Genomic DNA, 25,420 nt, shown 5'->3' on the forward strand with positions numbered 1-25,420 from the left:
AGACACTAAGCAAAAACTGCCTGGTGCCTGTCGGAGGGTGTATACTGCCGGGGAGGAGTTACTTCTTTATTTGCATAGTGTCAGCCTCCTAGTGACAGCAGCATACACCCATGGTTACCTGTGTCCCCCAATGAGGCGAGAAAGAAAATCAGACACCACTGGGATGGCATCTAAGAGCGGTTCGATTTTCACGGACTGTTACATAGGAGAAAATTGAGAGGTTTTTTTTATTATTTTTTTAATTTTCACATATGAGAAAAAAATTATGAAACTTAGTCCATTTTTCTTGTCCGTGAAAAGACTGACGCATCAATGAGGCCTTACACACACCATCAATTTCCCCATTCTGAAGTCACATTATGCTTTGTGGAAGCCTCACCTCCTCCTTGGCCGTCTGTAGGGTTGATTCCAGTTTCGACACGGTCAGCTGGAATGGACGGGTTCCTGGGAAGGTGACCTGAGAAATAAGAGGACCCGATATTCATATAGCTTTAGTCGCATACATCGACGATAAATGACTAAATGTAAGTGATGACGGCCAATGGACGACCATTGCGCCTGGGCTTGGTCAAGTCCAGACCGTCCCTATCTGGTGCCATTTTTAACCTATAGACCCTGTATGACTAGGACGCTTAGGACTTGGGTCCCCGTGTCGTCTGATCCCGCACGCTCCTCACCTTGCTCTCTAGGTGCACATACATTAATTTAATGCCACTGTACAGGAAGATGCTCTGCGTGATTCCTCCATAGAAAGGGGTGGCGATAAGAACCGAGTCTGCAAAACAATAATCACATTACTGAGAATTCACCTGCAAATCGGCTTCTTACCTGAACTCGGCCCATAAAGCGAAGCTCTGCCCTTACACTACAAATGCACAATCCTGCATCTTTGTGATCAATCCACATCACTTTTTTTTTTTTTTTGCTATTTTAACAACAACAAAAAAATTGTCATGGAGCATTTACAGGCAGCCTTACATTTTTGGAATGAGTTTTTAAGGGGTTAATCCATTTTAATAAAATAGCTTTGGCCATTAAGGAAAAACAAATTTTTTTAACATCTCCAAAATGATAAAAACTAGTGATGAGTGAATGTGCACTCATCACGGACTCTTCAGGGACGGACAACACCATTTGTGCCACCTGTACAGCTGAACACGGGCCTAAAGAGTAAAGGGGCTACTACCATCTACAAAACAGGTGGAATTGTGCATTATAAGAAGCTATTGGACCACAAAGGGACAATATATTGTTCTTGCACAATTTCTTAAAACAAGCTGCATACATTATTAAATATATCTCTTAGACCTGACGAAACTGGTGTGTTTATTTTGAAAATTCACATCAGAATAGATGTAAACTCCTGATATTTAAAGGAGCACGAGTTTAGCTATAGAATTAAATATGTTATATATGTATGTATGAGTCCAAGTATATTTAATCTCTAGTCATCCAGCCTGAATGACAACTGCAGCTTGTATAAAGAAGTGTGGTATCTCAGCAACAGCAGGAAGGAGGGATATTGAGGAGCTGTCAATCAGGCTAGATTGGTGGAGGTTCAACAGCAGGGAGGAGCGGCAATGATTGTTCATCCACCTATCCGGATTAACAGCTCCTCAGTGTCCCTCACCCTGTTGCAGCAAAATCTTCACCCTAGCACTAGCCTGACTGACAGCTCCTCAGTGTTGATCAGGACAGGTGTCTGCAGATTGGACACTGAAAAATCAACACTGAGGAGCCGTGAAAGACAAGACTAATTGTCTGGGATTCTGTGCTCAGAAGCAACAAATTCGTAGAAATCAGTGTAGAATATCTAGAATCTCAATAAACAGGTGCAAGAAGACTTGATAATACATCATATATGTAGAGCCGTGAAAGACAAGACTAATTGTCTGGGATTCTGTGCTCAGAAGCCACAAATTCGTAGAAATCAGTGTAGAATATCTAGAATCTCAATAAACAGGTGCAAGAAGACTTGATAATACATCATATATGTAGGAGGAGACCCATTTAATCCAGTAAACTTACCTCCTGGATCGCACAGAACGGCAGCCAGGGCTGAGAACAGGGAGCCGCATCCATTTAAGATAACCACCTATGAGACAAGGGACAGAGCCGCAGTGTCAGCAGCCAGAAGCAAGCGCGGGTCAGTGACAAAATACCAATACCACTTACATTTTCAGGGTTTAAAGGACTCGGTGCTTTACAGTAATATGTCAAAAACCGCGCCACTTCCTCCCGTAAACTAAGAGAAACGGAAAAGTCGTCTTATAAACCGGGAAGTAAGAGTAAAAGCAAACACAGGGAATGCAGGGGTTTCCTTTATTTTGGAAACATGCAAAACTTTCTTTAGGTAGGGTCTGGTTTTAGTTCAATCAATGTAGAATATCAGGTTTTACAACTTTCTAATCTAGTTTATCGTTTTCCAGGTACCTTCTGGCAATACTCACAAGGTATGCCCCTTCCAGTCCGGATACTGCAGCAGCGGCGGCTCGATCACATTCATGTCGCTCTGCGTCAGCTGCAGGAGAGTAAACACAAGAAAACCAACATCAGCCATATATGAGACATACTGATTCACAGAAAGCGGAAAAAAGAGTATAGTAAGGCTTAAAGGGCCCTTTCATGCACTGCAGAAGCGGACACATTGCCATTGATCTGTCATTACTGCAGCCTCAAGTCTCCACCTGATCGCATTTTTCATCCACTAACGGAAAGTTAAAGAAGTTGTCCTCTACTTGGACAACATGTTCTGATACCCCTCGCTTGGCCCCAATATAATAATAAAGCCTGTACTCACCTTCCGTGCCGGCGCCGTTCCTGCGGTGCATGTTCCATTTGTCCGAAGGCGGAGACAGTGACGCCAGCTCTAATTGGGAGCCGATGTCATGCGTCACAACAACAGCATGGGAGTCCTGGGACCGCGAGTGCCGACACCGCTGAAACGGCGCCAGCAATGGAGGAGAGTATAGGCTTTTTTATTTTATCAGGGCCAAACATTTAAATCAAGAAGGTGATGTCCAAGTTGTGGACAACCCCTTTAAGACAAAGAATGAGGGTCTCGCTAGCTTACATGTATGGCGTTACTGTGGCACAAATGACGGCATAATGGAATGATATGGAGCCACGTCATTACAGCTGGCTGCCCTTTATCGGGCCGCCTGTGCCACTTTTCCCTTCCACAAGGAAGGAAAACTGATGCCAGACCTGATCCGATCTGGATCATGACTTCTGCTACACATAGCAGAGCTGATACTGTTACATGTAGCACAAGTGATCGGATCATCGCAGCTTCACGTCTCCTAAGGAGATTACTGAATACAGTACAAAGTAAAGAAAAAAGTTTTTAAAAATGACAACAACAAAAAAAAAAAAAATCAACTTACCCCCTTTTTTGCCCTATTACAAATAAAACAATTAAAAAAAATAACACCACATATTTGGCATCGTTCCGTTCAGAAATGTCTGATTTATCAAAATGTAAAATAAATTAATCCGATTGGTAAACCGCATAACAAGAAAAAAAAAATCAAAGTGCCAAAATTACGTTTTTTTTGGACAGACGCAACATTGCAATAAAATACACTAAGAGACTATTAAAACATATCTACCTAAAAATGGCATCAATAAAAACGTCAACTCAGAGTGAAAAAAATAAATCATCACCCAGTTCCAGATCCCGAAAAATGAAAATGCTTCAGTCTCGGAAAACAGCAACATAAGGAAAAAAAAATTTTTTATTACAAATGTTGGAATTTGTTTTCACCCCTAAAATAAAAAAAACAAACAACAAACTATACACGATTGGTATCGGCGTATTTGTACTGACCTGGGGAATCATATTGCCAGGTTAGTTTTAACATATAGTGAACACGGTAAAAAAAAAATAAAAAAACAATTGTGGAATTGCACTTTTTTTTTTTTGCAATTTCACCGCACTTGTAATTTTCTTCCCGCTTTCCAGTACGCTATACAGTAAAATCGATGGTGTGATTAAAAAGTACAACTGTCCCACAAAGAAACAAGCCTTTATATGGCTATATTGATGGAAAAATTTTTAAAAAAAGTTATGGCTCTTGGAAGAAGGGGAGGAAACAACAAATGTGCAAAAATGGAAAATCGCAAGGTCATGAAGGGGTTAATGGGATCGCCGGTAATATCCGAGCGCGGAACTCGATGGGTGATGATCAATCACTGCTTCATTCACACAGTTTGTTCAGAGTCCACATGTTATTGGGATCATTTGGGGCCTCAGCGGTCGGACCCCCCCCCCCCCAATACATTCGGGAAGTTGTCCCCCATCACATGGATAGGGGATAACAAGCATGAGATAATCCCTTACAGCCATTGTTCATCCAACATTAGAACTTACCCGCTTAGACATAAGATCAAAGCAAAGTTTATTCTCGCTTGTGCCAAAGTTGATGATTCCCTAAAAAAAAAGAAGGAACAGAAACAAATAAGGCACTTTACCAATCCACAAAATTTGGGGGCTTTTCTCCATTTTCACCTTATCATTCCAGAAGTAATAACATTGTATTTCCGGCATAAAGCAGAAGCTGGGAGCAGTCTTCCTTATACAGCTGGTTGATTTCTTACTCTTCAATACAAATCTATCTCCTGCCCTGATCTCCATGATGAAAACTCCACTGGTACATTGTAACAAACTTTCAGCTGTCAAAGTTGATTGAAACTATTTTGGTCTAGAAAATATACAAATATACCACGCTGTCCATGCACAAGGCGCACGTCTGTGATATTTTAAATTACTTACAAGAAATGAAAATGGAGAACCATAAAAAAACGAAACCCCAGAAGATACAAGATGGCGATACACTAATAACATGGTGCCCCGTGTCCTCACCGCATGATTACAGATAGGTTTGGTGACTCACGTTGGGGTTCTTGTCTTCATCGTACTTGTCTTCGTGGTATGCTCTGTATCCCTCCTCTGAGGACCCCCGGAAGCCGCTCAGGATGTTCCCCCGGGTGGAGAGATAGGGGCTGCAGTACTGGTTGCAGTTGTAGACGTCTCCTTGCGGGGGCTCCTGCACTTTGCCCGTTACTCCCTTGCCAGCAATGTCCCCCTCTTGAGAAAAATTGGCCTCTGTGTTTGGCAGGACCTCTCCACCTCCGCCCTGGCGGATCATGCCCAACATCTGGGCAAAAATGGTGAACATTCGCAACTCGTGTTGGCGGTCCAGCTGCAGCCTCCGCTCTTCAAGACGCAGCCTCCGATCCTCGGCCTCTTGCTCCTGCTCCATCCTCCGCTCTTCCATCTGGAGGAAGCGTTCTTCCGATGCTCGCTGCGCCATCAGCATCTGTGAGATCAGATCGTTTAGAGGTTCACGGTCTTTCCTTTTCCTCCAGAACCTTGGGTGGCCGCTCTGTCCCGATGACCCGGCCATGTTGGATTCACTAAAACCTGCAAGGAACAAACACATAAACAAGCTGGGGTGGGGGGGGGCTATCAATATGGCTGACATTAAATCTCCCACCCAGCTTTCCTGGGGTCCTGGTCAGGCATAACGAGACAGGCCTGACGTTCAGCAGCCTGGCAAGTCTAAGAGCGTTTTAAGCGCAATCTCTAGGCGCCGCCGTTGTGCACTTACCTGTCCGATCAGCTCTAGAATAAATCATGTGCTAACACATTTTAGGAACATGATTCCCAATATCCTTCCTGGCCCCCTCTAAGTGTGTGCGGATGTCCCCCTAAATGATAGCTCTGTCCTGCACTGGAATCTCTCAACGTGTTTATCCAGAAGACAACAGCGCTCTGTGTGCCGGCCGTGCGTCCGACCCGCTGAGCACGCTGCGAGCTTCTCAGGAACGGAGTACGGCTGCACCTAGCACAGTCATGCAATTATTCGCTGCTGGCAATGCAATTTAACCAACCCCTTATCATCTGCACTCGTGGAGATAGCAAAAAGCCATAATGGAAGAAGGCACTGGACGGTTGCATTTCAGCATCTCTCATCACGGTCCACACTGCTTTATCTCTGGACAGTGCCAGCCATAGCCACAACTTTATATATATATATATATATATATATATATATATATATATATATATATATATATATTCACATGTAAAGCGCCATGGAATAAATGTCGCTATAATAAATATACATATAATATACATTTTTTTATATATATATATATATATATATATATATATATATATATATATATATATATATATATATATATATATATAATTAATTTATTTTTTTTTTATATCAACTTGAGTATATAAAGGTATTTTTTATGGAACCATTTAGAATAATGTATGAAAAACATTATTTTTTTTTTTAAACAGGGTTCACACTGCAGATATAGTACGTATAGATGTTCGAGTCATTACAGAATAGGCAAAACAAATTATATATAGTTTTTAATTATTATTATTTTTTGTTTTAATTTTACCCATAATAATGATTTTTTTATGTTTTTCTGGGATTTTTTTTTTTTAATAGCCTCACTTGGGGATTTGAACATTTGATGTAATGACTGCTTCTATAATACACCGTAATAGCTGTGTACTGCATGATATTAAAGGGGTTTTCTGCTCTTCTTTAGGCTTTGGCTACATGACGACCTTGGCTGGAACACAGGTCGTGCGGATAAAATGGCTGAATGCGACACTCCAGGTGGAGGTACAGCGACCCAGACAAAAGTCCAAACTGGTTCTGAATTTTCGCAATGTATTTGTGGTGATCGCGGTGCCTTGCGGCTCTCAACATGACCCCATTCACCTGCATTATGCTGCCATATTCCTGCACATACAGAGATGTCATCAATGTAGTCACGGAGTAAAATGTCACAGCGGGCAGAAAATAGCCACCCTGGCCTCAGCCCCCACACCTGCGCGCTCCCGCCCCAATGGTCTCCCCTGGGCCACAGAGAAGGCCGCCTGGGCCTCCAGTCTCCTCACCCTGTAGCCGGTCAGTGGCTTCAGCAGTCAGGTCACTGGTGGTCTTGTGCAGTTGTGATGACAACCTGTTAGCAGATATGATATGGTATAACGTGGCACAACTGTGGAGGTGCACAAAGAGGGTTCCCAAACCAGAAGCTATATGAAGTAAACTTTGGCACTCAACTTGCAATGATATGAGAATTTTATTGGCAGCCACTTGTACAACAAACGTTTCGGTCATTAACATAGACCTTCTTCAGTGTACTGCAGTAACATTAAAATAAAGAATAAACAATCAATATGTACAACAATATGAACATAAAGCAAAAAGACAAAAAATCAGGAGACTAATGTGTAATATGCATATACAGTGATGGATGGGAGAGGGAATGAGGGTAGTGTGGCGGGAGAGGCAGAAAGGGAATAAGGAAATCATACCTTAGTATTTAGAAAACAATATTTCGAGTGTGGCTCAAGGTCAAGACAAGGTCCTAAATGTGGATCCTAAACTGGAATAAGAGTATACTATGTTGAACCAATCATGGTCTGTGGAATCCTTATGTCTAAATAAGAGATATGTGACTAACCCATATAGTGATGTGGATGAGAGTAATATAGTAGAGAGGGTCAAATCGTGACGTTCCTCATCTGGGTTATAGGACATATCTGTGAATAGATATACATGTATATAAGAACCCTTACATTGGGATACCCAAAAGGATAATATAAAGAATATCTAATATGGCGAGACCAATAGTATAACTGACCCTGGGGTCCTGGATGGCAAAGGTGGTCCACCTTTGGATCCATGGTATAATTTATATACATTTATGGTTTGTATGATTCTCCCATAATATCTATAGGTACTTTCACCCATTTATATAATTATTGCTCACATGTATTTGATTCTCCTATAGATATTACTCTAACCCTTGAAGAGGATTCTTCTTAAACCACATTTGCATATTACACATTAGTCTCCTGATTTTTTGTCTTTTTGCTTCATGTTCATATTGTTGTACATATTGATTGTTTATTCTTTATTTTGATGTTACTGCAGTACACTGAAGGTCTATGTTAATGACCGAAACGTTTGTTGTACAAGTGGCTGCCAATAAAATTCTCATATCATTGCAAGTTGAGTGCCAAAGTTTACTTCATATAACCTGTTAGCAGAGACTTGGGGTGGTGGACAGCCATGACACACAAGCCACGGGTAATTAACGCTTCTTTTATTACTTTTATAGAGGAATAAGCATTTCAAAAAAATAATGATGGAAAACCCCTTTAAGAGCATGGTGCTTGGTGCTTGCTGTATGACACAGCTGGCAGCTTGTGAAAACGACCAACCGCAATGTATTATTGAGGTGCAGGAATGATAGCGGTTACTAGAAGATAATATGTATGTGATGGACCTTTGGGACCACCATTGAAGCCTTACCTGAGGGGGACGCACTGACATCTGCCGTCACTTCCACTCTGGATATTGGGGAGTCCGGGGCCCCCCTGTCCATCATGCTCTGCTCCTCGTCCTCCTGCTCGGCCCCGGAGTCCTGGATATAGGTCATGGAGGGCGGCTCGGGGGTCACACATTGCTCGTCAGACTGCACCTCCTCACATTTGATCTCCATCAGCTCGGGGTGTTGGGGGTGACTGTATGGGGGAAAGTGACCGTGGAAGCCCTCAGAGAGCGGACTCTGCAGGAGCGGGGGCCCCAGCACCCCACCAGGGGCCATGGCCCCATAGGAGATGGTTGGGCGGTGGGTCAGCACCCTGTCCATGACTTCATAGAACTTCCAGGCCCGGCCGCCCCGCAGGGTCTTACTGTTGTCCTTCAGCCTGCGGTACTCCAGCTTCATCTTCTTGATCTTCTCCCGACACTGGTCGCCCGTCCGGTGGATCCCCTTGTCCCTCAGGACGTCTGCGATCCGGTTGAAGACGTGCTGGTTCCTCAGACAACTCTCCAGCTCCATCTGCACCGACTCATTGCCCCAAAGCTGCAGCAGCTCCACCACCTCCGGGTCCGACCAGTTACTGCCGCGCTCGTACTTCTTCCCACGGAAATCCATGTTCTAGGGAGACGAGGCCAAGATGTGAAAAGAAAGTGCCCCCGGACCCCCTACGCTACATGATCCCTCTGCATGGAAATACTCTACACCCGACCAAAGCTGCTGCAAGGGACAGCGGGGAGCTGAGAGTATTCCCAAATAACAGCAGCTCCCAACACAAATCTAATTATAACTGGGCCCTATTACAATTACCGGGCCTGGATATTATAATTCTGGGGTCGGATATTATAATTCCGGGGTCCGGCTCTGGGGTCGGATATTATAATTCCAGGGTCCGGCTATGGGGTCGGATATTATAATTCTGGGGTCGGATATTATAATTCCGGGGTCCGGCTCTGGGGTCGGATATTATAATTCCGGGGTCCGGCTATGGGGTCGGATATTATAATTCCGGGGTCCGGCTCTGGGGTCGGATATTATAATTCCGGGGTCTGGTTCTGCGGTCGGATATTATAATTCCGGGGTTTGGATATTATAATTCTGGGGTCTGGATATTATAATTCCGGGGTCTGGCTATAGGGTCTGGATATTATAATTCCGGGGTCTGGCTATGGGGTCGGATATTATAATTCTGGGGTCCGGCTCTGGGGTCAGATATAATTCCGGGGTCTGGATATTATAATTCTGGGTCGGATGTTATAATTCTGGGTCGGATGCTATAATTCCGGGGTCTGGCTATTATAATTCTGGGTGGGATATGAGAGGCTGTCGCCGTCCTCACTGCCCTGGCTATTATCAGCGGTGTAGTATTATACCCTTATAATGGCTGGCTGTGAGGACAGTAGCTCTGGCCTTCCTCCCTGTGGCCGGGGCTGCCCTCATCCTTCTCCTATCAGTCACCGGGGCGCCATTCCCGGGATATACGGGGCGGGACACTGGAGATTATACCGGCGGTCACAGTTTTATCTCGGGTCAGCCATGGTCCGGGCTGTCCTCGGGTGGGGGAGGGGTACTCCCGGCTTTCCTGGCCCGGCACGGTACGGTTCGGCACAGCTCGGTCCGGTAGAGATGCGGGCGGCGGCTGCGGGATCACATCCGGGTCCGTGCACATGCGTGCTGCCATTATTCCAGGATAACTTTGGTCCGTGTCAGTCATCGTGTGGCCGGGAGGGACTGAGATAACCCTCCCCCTCCCGGCAGCGGAGCGCCCTCGTGTGCTCAGCGGGAGGTACTGCAGCCGCGCCACCACAGGCTGCAGGACTGACAGAACACGATGGGGGTTGTAGTTCTGTCACAGGCAGAGACTCAGAGTGCAGAAGGGAATACAAGCTGTGGTGAGGCGGTATTCCTGCTACACAGAGCAGCCTCCTACTGTGTCACCCGCAGACACCCCACAACAGCGCGACACCCCAACAGTACCTCAGCCGCAAATCCCCCGTAACAGTCACCCGCAGACACCCCACAACAGCGCGTCACCCACAGACACCCCAACAATACCTCAGCCACAGATCCCCTGTAACAGTGAGTCACCCGCAGACACCCCAACAATAGCCACAGATCCCCCGTATCAGTGAGTCACCCGCAGACACCCCAACAATACCTCAGCCACAGATCCCCCGTAACAGTGAGTCACCCGCAGACACCCCAACAATACCTCAGCCACAGATCCCCCGTAACAGTGAGTCACCCGCAGACACCCCAACAATACCTCAGCCACAGATCCCCCGTAACAGTGAGTCACCCGCAGACACCCCAACAATACCTCAGCCACAGATCCCCCGTAACAGTGAGTCACCCGCAGACACCCCACAACAGCACGTCACCCACAGACACCCCAACAATACCTCAGCCACAGATCCCCCGTAACAGTGAGTCACCCGCAGACACCCCAACAATACCTCAGCCACAGATCCCCCGTAACAGTGAGTCACCCGCAGACACCCCAACAATACCTCAGCCACAGATCCCCCGTAACAGTGAGTCACCCGCAGACACCCCAACAATAGCCACAGATCCCCCGTAACAGTGAGTCACCCGCAGACACCCCAACAATAGCCACAGATCCCCCGTAACAGTGAGTCACCCGCAGACACCCCAACAATACCTCAGCCACAGATCCCCCGTAACAGTGAGTCACCCGCAGACACCCCAACAATACCTCAGCCACAGATCCCCCGTAACAGTGAGTCACCCGCAGACACCCCAACAATACCTCAGCCACAGATCCCCCGTAACAGTGAGTCACCCGCAGACACCCCAACAATACCTCAGCCACAGATCCCCCGTAACAGTGAGTCACCCGCAGACACCCCAACAATACCTCAGCCACAGATCCCCCGTAACAGTGAGTCACCCGCAGACACCCCAAGAATACCTCAGCCACAGATCCCCCGCAACAGTGAGTCACCCGCAGACACCCCAACAATACCTCAGCCACAGATCCCCCATAACAGTGAGTCACCCGCAGACACCCCAACAATACCTCAGCCACAGATCCCCCGTAACAGTGAGTCACCCGCAGACACCCCAACAATAGCCACAGATCCCCCGTAACAGTGAGTCACCCACAGACACCCCAACAATAGCCACAGATCCCCCGTAACAGTGAGTCACCCGCAGACACCCCAACAATACCTCAGCCACAGATCCCCCGTAACAGTGAGTCACCCGCAGACACCCCACAACAGCACGTCACCCACAGACACCCCAACAATACCTCAGCCACAGATCCCCCGTAACAGTGAGTCACCCGCAGACACCCCAACAATACCTCAGCCACAGATCCCCCGTAACAGTGAGTCACCCGCAGACACCCCAACAATACCTCAGCCACAGATCCCCCGTAACAGTGAGTCACCCGCAGACACCCCAACAATACCTCAGCCACAGATCCCCCGTAACAGTGAGTCACCCGCAGACACCCCAACAATACCTCAGCCACAGATCCCCCATAACAGTGAGTCACCCGCAGACACCCCAACAATACCTCAGCCATAGATCCCCCGTAACAGTGAGTCACCCGCAGACACCCCAACAATACCTCAGCAGCATGGGTTCCCCTGTATTTTCTATAGCCAGCCAGGCAAAACTGACAACTGTGGGCTGCAAACTTCAGCTGTAAGAACTAGCAAGACTGGTTATCAAGAATAGAGGGGTCCCCAAACTATTTTTTTTATCAGTTAAATAATTTTAAAACACGGTGTGGGGTCCCCCCATTTTTGACGACCAGCCAAGCTAAAGCAGACAGCTGGGGGGGAGTGGTGTTCTCAGGCTGGTAAGCGGCCATGAATGGAAATGGCGCCATTCCTCAGCAACGTGAGTAGCATACAGCAGCACTACAACAGCAGTGTCATCCCCTTTCCGGTGGTAATCAGGAGCCTAATCTTGACTCTCCCCCACCCCACATACATAATGTGGATTTTAGGATATTAGTACTCACATTCTGAATTGAGAATTCCTCCACAATCTTGCACTGCTATCTCACAGGATAGATCACCATCTAGTGGCAGAAACTGGAAACTCGGCACAGATCAGACTCTAGGTGCATCAATTACAATAATCACATTTACAATTTTATATAAATCTTTATAAATATAATTCAATATTTCATATATAAATACACAGTGTATCCTAATAATTCGATATTGCTGAGCTAATCCGTGTCTACAGTGTAATATTGTCATAAACATCCTGATTTCAGCTAGTGCACATGTCCACCCCACTCCCTAACCCAGTCTACGTCCATATAACGCCAATCATATATCATACTGTCCTTAAATATTGATGTAATAATCCCTTTAGCATAACATGGATAGTTTTTAAGTTGATATTCATCTTAGCACATTATATATTTTTTCATCAAACCATTTAATTATTTAAAGAGAGAGTTTAAACCCATATTGAATATTACCTGTAACTATAATCCAAATAATAACAATCTTTATTTATATAGCACTGACATATTCCGCAGCGCCTTACAATTCAACAGTTCATACACAAGTCATAATTAGCAAAGTTAAAAGGTGATATAAGAATTAAAGCAAAATAGTGATGACCCTGCACGTAAGAGCTTACAATCTACAATGAGGTGGGGGAGACAAAGTACAATGAGGTAAGGGGGGTAGATAAGGCTGCATGAGTTGGTCACCAGCCCATATTTGTGGTGCTTTGGGTGCAGTGTTTGATGGAGAAATATGTTCAGATAAATAGTGAATGGACTATATATTAAATGACTTCTTGGGTAGTTTTATCTTTAATACCCCAAGTTCTTGGGGTATAGCATTCCAGAGGATTGGTGCATCTCAGGAGAAGTCTTGGAGACGGGAGTGGGAGGTACAGATTAGTGTGGATGTTAGTCAAATGTCGCTTGTGAAGCATAGAGAAGCAGTTGTAGGGGGGCCGCACTGTAGAGAGGACGGGTAGGGTGATAGAGATGAGGGTGGAGATGTAGGGGGGCCGCACTAGAGAGGATGGGTAGGCTGATAAACAGAAAAGATGGAGCAGTTGTAGGGGGGCCGCACTGTAGAGAGGACGGGTAGGGTGATAGAGATGAGGGTGGAGATGTAGGGGGGCCGCACTAGAGAGGACGGGTAGGCTGATAAACAGAAAAGATGGAGCAGTTGTAAGGGGGCCGCACTGTAGAGAGGACGGGTAGGGTGGTAGAGATGAGGGAGGAGATGTAGGGGGGCCGCACTAGAGAAGACGGGTAGGGTGATATAGATGAGGGAGGAGATGTAGGGGGCCGCACTGTGGAGAGGACGGGTAGGGTGGTAGAGATGAGGGAGATGTAGGGGGGCCGCACTGTGGCGAAGATGGGTAGAGTGGTAGAGATGAGGGAGGAGATGTAGGGGGGCCGCACTGTGGAGAGGTCGGATAGGGTGGTAGAGATGAGGGAGGAGATGTAGGGGGGCCGCACTGTGGAGAGGTCGGATAGGGTGGTAGAGATGAGGGAGGAGATGTAGGGGGGGCCGCTCTGTGGAGAGGACGGGTAGGGTGGTAGAGATGAGGGAGGAGATGTAGGGGTGCTGCACTGTGGAGAGGACAGGTAAGCCGATACACAGAAATGAGGGAGGAGATGTAGGGGGGCCGCACTGTGGAGAGCTTTGTGGGTGAGAACAAGTACTTTGAATTGGATCCTATAATGAATGGGCAGCCAGTGTAATGACCAGCAGAGAGCGGAGGCGTCCGAGTACCGATTAGCTAGATAGATGACCCTGGCTGCTGCATTAAGGATAGACTGGAGAGGGGAAAGTGGAGTGAGGGGGATGCCAATTAATAGAGAGTTACAGTAGTCCAGGCGGGAATGAATCAGGGCAACAGTGAGGGTCTTTGTTGTTTCCATGGTGAGAAAGATGGGGATGCTATAGATGTTCTTCAGGTGCAAGTGACAAGAGCGGGCTACAGATTGTATATAGGTGGTGAAGGAAAGATTGGTGTCAGACATAACACCCAGACAGCGCGCCTGCTGCCAGTGTATTATTATGGTGCCACCCACAGAGATGAAGATGTCAGATTTAGAAAGGTCAGTAGTCGGCTTGAGCAAAAGTTCAGTTTTGGAGAGGTTGAGCTTCAGATAGAGAGCGGACATGATGTTAGAGACTGCGGACAGACAGTCAGTGGTGTTCTGTAGTACAGCGGGGGTAAGGTCAGGGGATGACGTGTATAGTTGTGTGTCATCAGCAAAAAGATGGTACTGAAAGCCAAATCTGCTGATGATTTGTCCAATTGGGGCCGTGTAGAGGGAGAAGAGAAAGGGGCCAAGGACTGAGCCCTGAGGGACCACAGTAGACAGAGAAAGAGGAGACGAATTGGAGCCAGAGAACGGATACACAGATGGAGTGGTCAGAAATATTTTTAACATTAAAAATGACATATCCTAGACAACAATGAAGCCGGTATTCCCTTTAATATCTCATACAGATCTATTCTTCAACCAAATTGTCCTAAATATTTAAAGGGTCATACAACTCAAATCCAGATTATTCAAGATATTTAAAGAAACAGTACAAATTAAATCCATTTAGTGTAGGAAAAAAATCTACAGCAAAAAGATGTTCAAAGAAAATCCATATCAATAGAGATGTGTTGATTGATAGTTCATGAAAAGTTCTACTTGATAAAGTCCATTGAATGTTGGGATGAATCTTATTATTCAAAGCTAATCTGTGTAAATAAAGACAATATAGTGAAAATGGTGAAAAAATAAATAAAAATGAAATTTGTTTTTACTATACAGCCAAATTAAGTGGGTCAAAATGGAGCCAATATCATTATATATAGATTATACTATGTAATTTAAAATCAACATTTAGACCATTCGGTTTTAGGGAGCTAAGCTTATACTGTACCTCGAATGACGCAAGAATGACCTGCTTCTCCAATACAACCTCAGTCTTACACACAAAAAAAAATCAATTGTATCTTGAATGTAGGACCGGGTACATTTTGACAGTGGACCCAAAATTTTATTTAGGAAGATTCCAATGTGACCGAATATGGAATCATTTCCTGAAACTACTGGTCACCCAGGTGGGTGTATTAATGGCTTATGAATTTTTGGAAGAACAAATATTACAGGAGTAACTGGATTTTCAAAAAATAAAAATTAAATCATCATCGACAATTCCATTATATTTAGCCTCTTCCAAAATAACTTTGATCTCCTTTTGAATATCAAACTGTGGGTCACTCGTAAGGTCACTATATACCTCACAATCCTCTAATCGTCTCTTAATCTCCAAAACATATTTACCTGTGTCCATGAGAATGACAGGACCACCCTTGTCAGCCAGCTTAATGGTGAGGTCGCTGTCATGGACCAAGGATAACATAGTTGTCACAGGTTTACCGTGACAGAAAAGAGCCAGAAGACCGCAGCGTCTGATTTCTCCTACTCCTGCCTGATTAGAAGCACTTTACTTTCATATTAAATGGTGTAAGTTTCTTTTAGCAGTGCAGGGGTTAATCTGATCAGCTGAGAGCTCCTGGAAGATTTCCTGCATTAAGGCTCTCAGCTGTTCACTGTTAGCCACTCCCATCTCCTATATAATTTGGGTCCTGGCTAGCACTCATTGTCAGAGTAGCTTATGCTGCATGACTACAAGACACAAAATAAGCATAAACCCTGCTGTAACTAAATAAGTAAAAAGCAAAAGTGCACCTAGATAACACAGGGTTCTTAGTAATACTGTTTTTGATAAAAAAAAATAGCATAAAAACCATCCCACCGTCAACAGGGTGACCCTGATCGGGATTGTCCTACACTGTCTAATATTAAAAACCTTACTACATGTCAGAGTTGGCCTCAGTGTATGAATAAAGGCAGACAAAAGGACCAGGTCCCAACCTGGGGACCCCAGTCTAGGGAAGCTCTTAAATATAGTTTCCAGCTCAAGGGAGGGAGGCCACACCCCGGCTTGCACAGAATGCAAAAATACAAAGAAAAACACAAAACAATTGAGCTTGGGTTAAGTTGGTATACATGCCTGGTCCTTTTGTCTGCCCTTATTCATACACTGAGGTCAACTCTGACACATGGTATGGTTTTTACTATTAGGCAGCATCAGTCCCATCCAGATCAGGGTCACCTTGTCAACGGTGGGAACAGTATTACGGAGAACCCTGTGTTATTTAAATGCACTTTTGATTTTCACTTATTTAGTCACAGCAGGATTTATGCTTATTTTGCTTCTTGTAGGTTTTTTATGCGTTATGACCAAAGTGAACATCCATTTATGTGCTGCATGTATACCAACTTAATCCAAGCTCAATGTTTTGTGTTGTTTTTTTTTTATGCTGCATGGCTGGTGGTTGTTGATGGTTATTATTGGAGAAGGCGTTTGGTGGATTTATCTATGACTGTTGCTAGGGAATTATCACACACTCAAACCTTTCTTCTCCTACTTTGGTGTAACCCCAACTTCCACTCCCTGGTGTTTACCTCTGTTGTTTATGTGTGTATATTTGTATGATTGGTATTTTCCTTTATCTCTGTTCGTATTACCTTGTTAGTCTGGTTGGTGTATTACGGTGCAATACTAATCCCCTCTTCCCTGGGTGGGGGGGAAGGGTAAAGACTGAGGGCAGTTTTAGGAACTAAGGCAAGGTACGTGGCTCCGACATCTTCACCATCAGAAGTAATCCGGGAACAGGGCGAGCTAGGAAAACCCTAGTGTTAGGGACAGGGAAAGAGCTCCTGGTCCCAGGACACCTGACAGGGTCATGATAATAGCCTTATATTCCTCCCCACTGCAATTGGGGTGTCTGAACTCATTTTTATATTCTTGTTTAAGTTTAAACACATAATTTTTCACAGCTGATATGAAAGCTTCAATAACAACAGGTATTGTATATTCACATTAGGCAAAAAAATAGTTTCCTGAAGACAATGATAACTTGTGTAGACTCAATTCAGACATGCTTGATTTCTTCAAAATTGGATCTTTGGAAAACCAATATTTTAACATTATGAGTTTAGGATTTTTGCAATTAAATCTCCAGTTTAAACCAGTTGACATGAGAAGTAGGGCTAAATGACGAGTCTTTAGTTAGTACTTTTAGTTTCAACATCAGATAAACATCTCTTTGATAAGTTTACCATGAGGTAAACTCTTTTGTTTTTCAGTAATGCCAATTTCCTCCTCCGTTTTCGCTTGTGCTTTTCAGTGGAGGATCTAAAAGACCATCTAAAAAAATGTTGTCATTAGTAGATGTCACATAACTGTTATTTTTCTCTGATGCATAATTGCCATCCCGCATCTGTGGCTTACAATTCTGTGGCTTGGTAATCGTCAGCATCGTGATTCCAATTTTTTTTTTCCGTTTAATATCCTCCAATTCTCCACATATTTTCAATAAGCTTTTCACAATCATCGGAGTTCAATAGATCCACAAGTCTGGGCTCCGTCTCTGAGATACTCTGTATCTCCTGATGTAAATAGTCCATATTTAATAACAGCAGGTCCATTGCATATTTATTGGATATAGAAGCAAACTCATCACAAAACACAGAGTTATTGATAAACAGATTGGGTCTAATGCTGGAACGTAACCTCTAGGGATCCTTTACATTTTGTAATATTCTTTAAGAGTGGTTAGATGCAATTGCAACGTAATTGAATGTTTCTTATCTAATCCATAATTTTTAGGTCTGTTCTTGAGGGTGTACACAGAAATCCAGCATCACGTTCAATGGCTCCCAGAATCCTATCATCATCATCCACCGTACAGGTAAAAACTTCATTTGTTTCTTTAGAATAAATAGGGTTAGACATTTTCAAACTTTCCATGATTATCCATTTAATCTACATAGTTACACCACACAAAAACATTAATAAATAATCCTCATATCTGCTTTACATCATCAGCATCGTTTGTAAAATGTTTTATTTTGTTAACATTTTAGGTTTAAAAATGTAGCAGTTATTTTATCTTTTATTTCAAAGAAATTTAAATATATATATAGCTACGGTAGTCTCTTCTATCACAGGTCAATTTTAAGTCCTATTGGCGGTCATTAAGGGGTTTTAACCCCTTCCCGACCTTTGACGCATACGCTGCGTCATGAAAGTCGGTGCCAATCCGACCTGTGACGCAGCGTATGCGTCATGGAATGATCGCGTCCCTGCAGATCGGGTGAAAGGGTTAACTCCAATTTCACCCGATCTGCAGGGACAGGGGGAGTGGTGCTTCAGCCCAGGGGGGGTGGCTTCACCCCCCCCGTGGCTACGATCGCTCTGTTTGGCTGTTGAAAGTGAAACTGCCAATCAGAGCGATTTGTAATATTTCACCTAAAAAACTGGTGAAATATTACAATCCAGCCATGGCCGATGCTGCAATATCATCGGCCATGGCTGAAATACTGAAGTGACCCCCCCACCCCACCGATCGCCCCCCCCAAGCCACCGATCTGTCCCGTAGTCCCCTCCGTCCTGTGCTCCGCTCCCCCGTCCTCCTGTCCGCTCCCCCCGTGCTCCTATGTCACCCCCCCGTGCCCCGATCTCCCCCCCCTTATACTTACCGAGGCTCCCGGTGTCGGTCCGTCTTCTCCATGGGCGCCACCATCTTCCAAAATGGCGGGCGCATGCTCAGTGCGCCCGCCGAATCTGCCGTTCGGCAGATTCGTTACAAGTACATTTTGATCGCTGTGGTAGGTTCTATCACAGCGATCAAAATAAAAAAAATAATAAATAAACCCCCCCCTTTATCACCCCCATAGGTAGGGACAATAATAAAATAAAGAAATTATTTTTTTTTCTTTTTCCACTAGGGTTAGGGTTTCAACTAGGGTTAGAACTAGGGGTAGGGTTAGGGTTAGGGGTAGGGTTAGGGTTACGGGTAGGGTTAGGGTTAGGGGTAGGGTTAGGGTTATGACATGTGCACACAGTGCGGATTTGGCTGCGGATCCGCAGCGGATTGGCCGCGGATCCGCAGCGGATTGGCCGCGGATCCGCAGCTGATTGGCCGCGGATCCGCAGCGGATTGGCCGCGGATCCGCAGCGGATTGGCCGCTGCAAATTCGTAGCAGTTTTCCATCAGGTTTACAGTACCATGTACACCTATGGAAAACCAAATCCGCTGTGCCCATGGTGCGGAAAATTCCGTGCAGAAACGCTGCGTTGTATTTTCCGCAGCATGTCAATTCTTTGTGTGGATTCCGCAGCGTTTTACACCTGTTCCTCAATAGGAATCCGCAGGTGAAATCCGCACAAAAAAACACTGGAAATCTGCTGTAAATCCGCAGGTAAAACGCAGTGCCTTTTACCTGCAGATTTTTCAAAAATCGTGCGGAAGAATCTCACACGAATCCGCAACGTGGGCACATAGCCTTAGGGTTAGGGTTGGAATTAGAGTTAGGGTTGGAATTAGGGCTAGGGTTGGAAATAGGGTTAAGATTAGGCTTGTGGTTAGGGTTACGGATAGGGTTAGGGGTGTGTTGGGGTTACAGTTGTGGTTAGGGTTGGGATTAGGGTTAGGGTTGGGATTAGGGTTAGGGTTGGGATTAGGGTTAGGATTAGGGTTAGGGTTGGAATTAGGGTTACGGGTGTGTTGGGGTTAGGGTTGTGGTTAGGGGTGTGTTGGGGTTAGGGTTGTGATTAGGGTTATGGCTACAGTTGGGATTAGGATTAGGGGTGTGTTGGGGTTAGTGTTGAAGTTAGAATTGAGGGGTTTCCACTGTTTAGGCACATCAGGGGTCTCCAAACGCAACATGGCGCCACCATTGATTCCAGCCAATCTTGCGTTCAAAAAGTCAAATGGTGCTCCCTCCCTTCCAAGCCCCGACGTGCGCCCAAACAGTGGTTTACCCCCACATTTGGGGTACCAGCGTACTCAGGACAAACTGGGCAACAACTGTTGGGGTCCAATTTCTCCTGTTACCCTTGCAAAAATAAAAAATTACTTGCTAATACATAATTTTTGAGGAAAGAACAATTATTTTTTATTTTCACGGCTCTGCGTTATAAACTTCTGTGAAGCACTTGGGGGTTGAAAGTGCTCACCACACATCTAGATAAGTTCCTTCGGGGGTCTAGTTTCCAAAATGGGGTCACTTGTGGGATGTTTCTACTGTTTAGGCACATCAGGGGCTCTGCAAATGCAACGTGATGCCCGCAGACCATTCCATCAAAGTCTGCATTTTAAATGTCACTACTTCCCTTCCGAGCCCTGACGTGCGCCCAAACAGTGGTTTACCCCCACATATGGGGTACCAGCACACTCACAACAAACTGGGCAACAAATATCGGGGCCCAATTTCTCCTGTTACCCTTGTGAAAATAAAAAATTGCTTGCTAAAACATCTTTTTTGAGGAAAGAAAAATGATTTTTAATTTTCACAGCTCTGCATTGTAAACTTCTGTGAAGCACTTGGGGGTTGAACGTGCTCACCACACATCTAGATAAGTTCCTTGGGGGGTCTAGTTTCCAAAATGGGGTCACTTGTGGGGGGTTTCTACTGTTTAGGCATATCAGGGGCTCTGCAAACGTAACATGATGCCCGCAGACCATTCCATCAAAGTCTGCATTCCAAAACGTCACTACTTCCCTTCCGAGCCCCGGCATGTGCCCAAACAGTGGTTTACCCCCACATATGGGGTATCAGCGTACTCAGGAGAAACTGGACAACAACTTTTGGGGTCCAATTTCTCCTGTTGCCCTTGCAAAAATAAAACATTCTGGGCTAAAAAAATATTTTTGAGGAAAGGAAACACATTTATTCTTTTCACGGCTCTGCGTTATAAACTTCTGTGAAGCACTTGGGGGTTCAAAGTGCTCACCACACATCTAGATAAGTTCCCTTGGGGGTCTAGTTTCCAAAATGGAGTCACTTGTGGGGAATTGCTACTGTTTAGGCACATCAGGGGCTCTGCAAACGCAACCTGACGCCCGCAGAGCATTCCATCAAAGTCTGCATTTCAAAACGTCACTACTTCCCTTCCGAACCCCGACGTGTGCCAAAACAGAGGTTTACCCCCACATATGGGGTATCAGCGTACTCAGGAGAAACTGGACAACAACTTTTGATGTCCAATTTCTCCTGTTACCCTTGGGAAAATAAAAAATTGTGGGCTAAAAAATCATTTTTGAGAAAAGAAAAATTATTTTTTATTTTCATGGCTCTGCGTTATAAACTTCTGTGAAGCACTTGGGGGTTCAAAGTGCTCACCACACATCTAGATTAGTTCCTTGGGAGGTCTAGTTTCCAAAATGGGGTCACTTGTGCGGGAGCTCCAATGTTTAGGCACACAGGGGCTCTCCAAACCCAACATGGTGTCCGCTAATGATTGGAGCTAATTTTCCATTCAAAAAGCCAAATGGTGTGCCTTCCCTTCCGAGCCCTGCCGTGCACCCAAACAGTGGTTTACCCCCACATATGGGGTATCATCGTACTCAGGACAAACTGGACAACAACATTTGGGGTACAATTTCTCCTATTACCCTTGGGAAAATAAAAAATTCTGGGCTAAAAATCATTTTTGAGGAAAGAAAAATTATTTTTTATTTTCACGGCTCTGCGTTATAAACTTCTGTGAAGCACCTGGGGGTTATAAGTGCTCACTATGCATCTAGATAAGTTCCTTGGGGGGTCTAGTTTCCAAAATGGGGTCACTTGTAGGGGAGCTCCAATGTTTAGGCACACAGGGGCTCTCCAAACGCGACATGGTGTCCGCTAACGATTGGAGCTAATTTTCCATTCAAAAAGTCAAATGGCACGCCTCCCCTTCCGAGCCTTGCCGTGCACCCAAACAGTGGTTTACCCCCACATATGAGGTATCGGCGTACTCATGAGAAATTGCCCAACAAATTTTAGGATCCATTTTATCCTGTTGCCCATGTGAAAATGGAAAAATTGAGGCTAAAAGAAATTTTGTGTGAAAAAAAGTACTTTTTCATTTTTACGGATCAATTTGTGAAGCACCTGAGGGTTTAAAGTGCTCACTATGCTTCTAGATAAGTTCCTTGGGGGGTCTAGTTTCTAAAATGGGGTCACTTGTGGGGGAGCTCCAATGTTTAGGCACACAGGGGCTCTCCAAACGCGACATGGTGTCCGCTAAAGATTGGAGCCAATTTTTCATTGAAAAAGTCAAATGGAGCTCCTTCCCTTCCGAGCCCTGCCGTGCGCCCAAACAGTGGTTTACCCCCACATATGAGGTATCAGCGTACTCAGGACAAATTGGACAACAACGATCGTGGTCCAGTTTCTCCTTTTACCCTTGGGAAAATAAAAACATTTTCGCTAAAAGATCATTTTTGTGACTAAAAAGTTAAATGTTAATTTTTTACTTCCATGTTGCTTCTGCTGCTGTGAAACACCTGAAGGGTTAATACATTTCTTGAATGTGGTTTTGAGCACCTTGAGGGGTGCAGTTTTTAGAATGGTGTCACTTTTGGGTATTTTCAGCCATATAGAACCCTCAAATTGACTTCAAATGTGAGGTGGTCCCTAAAAAAAATGGTTTTGTAAATTTTGTTGTAAAAATGAGAAATCACTGGTCAAATTTTAACCCTTATAACTTCCTAGCAAAAAAAAAATTTGTTTCCAAAATTGTGCTGATGTAAAGTAGACATGTGGGAAATTTTATTTATTAACTATTTTGTGTCACATAACTCTCTGGTTTAACAGAATAAAAATTCAAAATGTGAAAATTGCGAAATTTTCAAAATTTTTGCCAAATTTCCGTTTTTTTCACAAATAAAAATTATCGACCTAAATTTACCACTAACATGAAGCCCAATATGTCACGAAAAAACAATCTCAGATTCGCTAGGATCCGTTGAAGCGTTCCTGAGTTATTACCTCATAAAGGGACACTGGTCAGAATTGCAAAAAACGGCAAGGTCATTAAGGCCAAAATAGGCTGGGTCATGAAGGGATTAAAGAAATGAACTGATTATATGAACTTGGCACAAATAATTAAGTAATGCATATTGATGTAGTTTATGAATAATATGTAAATTGTTTCTTCTTAAACTACTCCTATCTATATCTGCTTGTACACCCTATTCACTGCTCGAGAAAGGTTCATTGTAACCTGTGTATCCAGGTTATCAGTCCTCACTATATACGTACAGGTCCTTTTCACAAAATTAGAATATCATCAAAATGTTAATTTATTCCAGTTGTTCAATACAAAAAGTGAAGCTCATATATTATATAGAGTCATTACAAATAGAGTGATCTATTTCAAGTGTTTATTTCTGTTAATGTTGATGATTATGGCTTACAGCCATTAAAAACCCACAAGTCATTATCTCAGTAAATTAGAATAATTAACAAAAAAACACCTGCAAAGGCTTCCTAAGCGTTTATAAAGGTCCCTTAGTCTGTTTCAGTAGGCTCCACCATCAGTGGCGTAACTACAAAGTTATGGGCCCCGGTGCGAACTTTCAAATGGGGCTCCCCACCATGCCAAAATATTTTCCACCCAAATTCACATTTTCCTTATTCATTTTGCACACTATAGCTTTATTGCAAAGTTGTATAGTGTGACCTCAGTGGCGTAAATATCCGGTGCCTCATCCTGGTATATATTTGTCCCCCGTACTGCCGTTGTTATGTAATGTATAAAAGAAAATAAACCATTATACTCATCAGGGGCTTACATAGAAGTCATGGGGATCCATATAAGAAGTATAATGCACCCCCATAGTCCTCCTTATAATGCACCCCCATAGTCCTCTATATACCGTATTTTTCGGACTATAAGACGCACCGGACTATAAGGCGCACCCAGGTTTTAGAGGTGGAAAATAGGGAAAAAAATATTTGAAGCAAAAAAAATGTGGTAAAATATTTAATAACATAAATAACATACTATTATATGTGGTGTTATTATATATAATAGTATGTTATTATGTTGGAAGCTGCGGGACCAGTGTGGTGTCTGTGAAGTACGATATGAAGACGCTGGAGGGTGAGTATAAGGGCTCATTTCCACATGCGAGGCACACGTCCGTATCTCGCATGTGGAAACCAAGCTCTGGCGCCGGCACTTTGGAGCGGAGCTGTGCAGCTCCATGTGTTCCTATGCGGCCGCATGCTCCGCTCTGGAGTGCCGGCGCCAGAGCTTGGTTTCCACATGCGAGATACGGACGTGTGCCTCGCATGTGGAAATGAGCCCTAAGAATGGGTGCACAGGGCTTATAGTGAAAGCACCACTCCAGCACTGCAAAATAACACTGGAGTGCTGCTTTAAAATCCCATGGGAGAACTATAACTCCCAGCATGTCCTGCAGATCCTATGACATGCTGGGAGTTATAGTTCACCAAAGGAGTGGCAGAGTGCTTTATTGTGTTTTGTAAAGACTGACCTCTTAATTGTGGCAGCCAGCCACACTGTTGTGAGGTAAAAGCTGGAGCATCCCATGGCTGCACACACACAGAGCCCTCCCTGTTGTTGTTGCCTTTCCACAGCGCAGGACATAAGAGGAAGCTGCAGATTCTAGGTGGGAGTCTGAAGGACCTGTGATGATGTCAGAAGAGGGAGGGCTCTGAGCTGCCATGTGATGCTCCAGCCCGCCCACTTCTGACATCACACAGGTCCTCCCTGTGCACCAGACAGCTCAGCGTCCAGCACAGGCAGGTAGGCAGCGATCTCCTGGCCCCTGCTGCTGCTGCCTCCTCCTCCCCCGGACACACAGATTCTCCCCGGAATCAGTGCTGGGGAAACTGTGTGTCCCTGCGTAAGTGCAGCATTCATTTGCTGCTCCCGGCTCACCGCTCAGCTGATCGGTGGGCGGGGAGCAGCTAATAAATATTCACTGCACTTAATCAGCGGGACCATGTGCTTTCCCCAGCAGCTGATTCCCGGCAGCTGGGACATCCTGAAGTGGGATAACAGTGCGATCCCACTCGCTGCTGTCCCCCTCCCCACATGCTATATCCGTACTATAAGACGCACCCACACTTTCCTCCCAAATTTGGAGGAAAAAAGTGCGTCTTATAGTCCGAAAAATACGGTAATATACTGCACAATTCATAGTCATCCATGTAGTA

The 25,420-nt window shown here is 44.7% G+C and overlaps 2 protein-coding genes across 4 annotated transcripts in view; one reads left to right on the forward strand and one right to left on the reverse strand.

Moving 5' to 3' along the window:
• The window catches only part of ACCS (1-aminocyclopropane-1-carboxylate synthase homolog (inactive)), a 53,512-nt gene extending 43,369 nt beyond the window's left edge, over positions 1-10,143 (reverse strand). Inside the window, exons 1-9 of one of the 3 annotated variants that reach the window (XM_077287079.1) lie at positions 9,874-10,143; positions 8,358-8,988; positions 4,896-5,425; positions 4,373-4,432; positions 2,451-2,521; positions 2,176-2,245; positions 2,029-2,095; positions 678-775; positions 380-457 (exon numbers count right to left, since the gene is read on the reverse strand). In XM_077287079.1, the coding sequence (XP_077143194.1) occupies positions 380-457; positions 678-775; positions 2,029-2,095; positions 2,176-2,245; positions 2,451-2,521; positions 4,373-4,432; positions 4,896-5,425; positions 8,358-8,985 (1,602 nt within the window). In that variant the 5' untranslated portion in view covers positions 8,986-8,988; positions 9,874-10,143. Of the gene's footprint in view, positions 1-379; positions 458-677; positions 776-2,028; positions 2,096-2,175; positions 2,246-2,450; positions 2,522-4,372; positions 4,433-4,895; positions 5,426-5,612; positions 5,766-8,357; positions 8,989-9,740 lie in introns of those variants that run through there. The other 2 variants (XM_077287080.1, XM_077287081.1) reach the window with 2 other exon arrangements.
• Positions 10,144-10,183: 40 nt separating this feature from the next.
• LOC143806490 (uncharacterized) overlaps positions 10,184-25,420 on the forward strand; it is a 67,819-nt gene continuing 52,582 nt past the window's right edge. The window contains exons 1-2 of the mRNA XM_077287085.1: positions 10,184-10,259; positions 18,072-18,153. Coding sequence (XP_077143200.1) covers positions 10,199-10,259; positions 18,072-18,153 — 143 coding nt within the window. The 5' untranslated portion in view covers positions 10,184-10,198. The remainder of the gene's footprint in view (positions 10,260-18,071; positions 18,154-25,420) is intronic.

The sequence above is a fragment of the Ranitomeya variabilis genome, chromosome 2 (assembly GCF_051348905.1).
Source record: "Ranitomeya variabilis isolate aRanVar5 chromosome 2, aRanVar5.hap1, whole genome shotgun sequence".
Taxonomy (NCBI): domain Eukaryota; kingdom Metazoa; phylum Chordata; class Amphibia; order Anura; family Dendrobatidae; genus Ranitomeya; species Ranitomeya variabilis.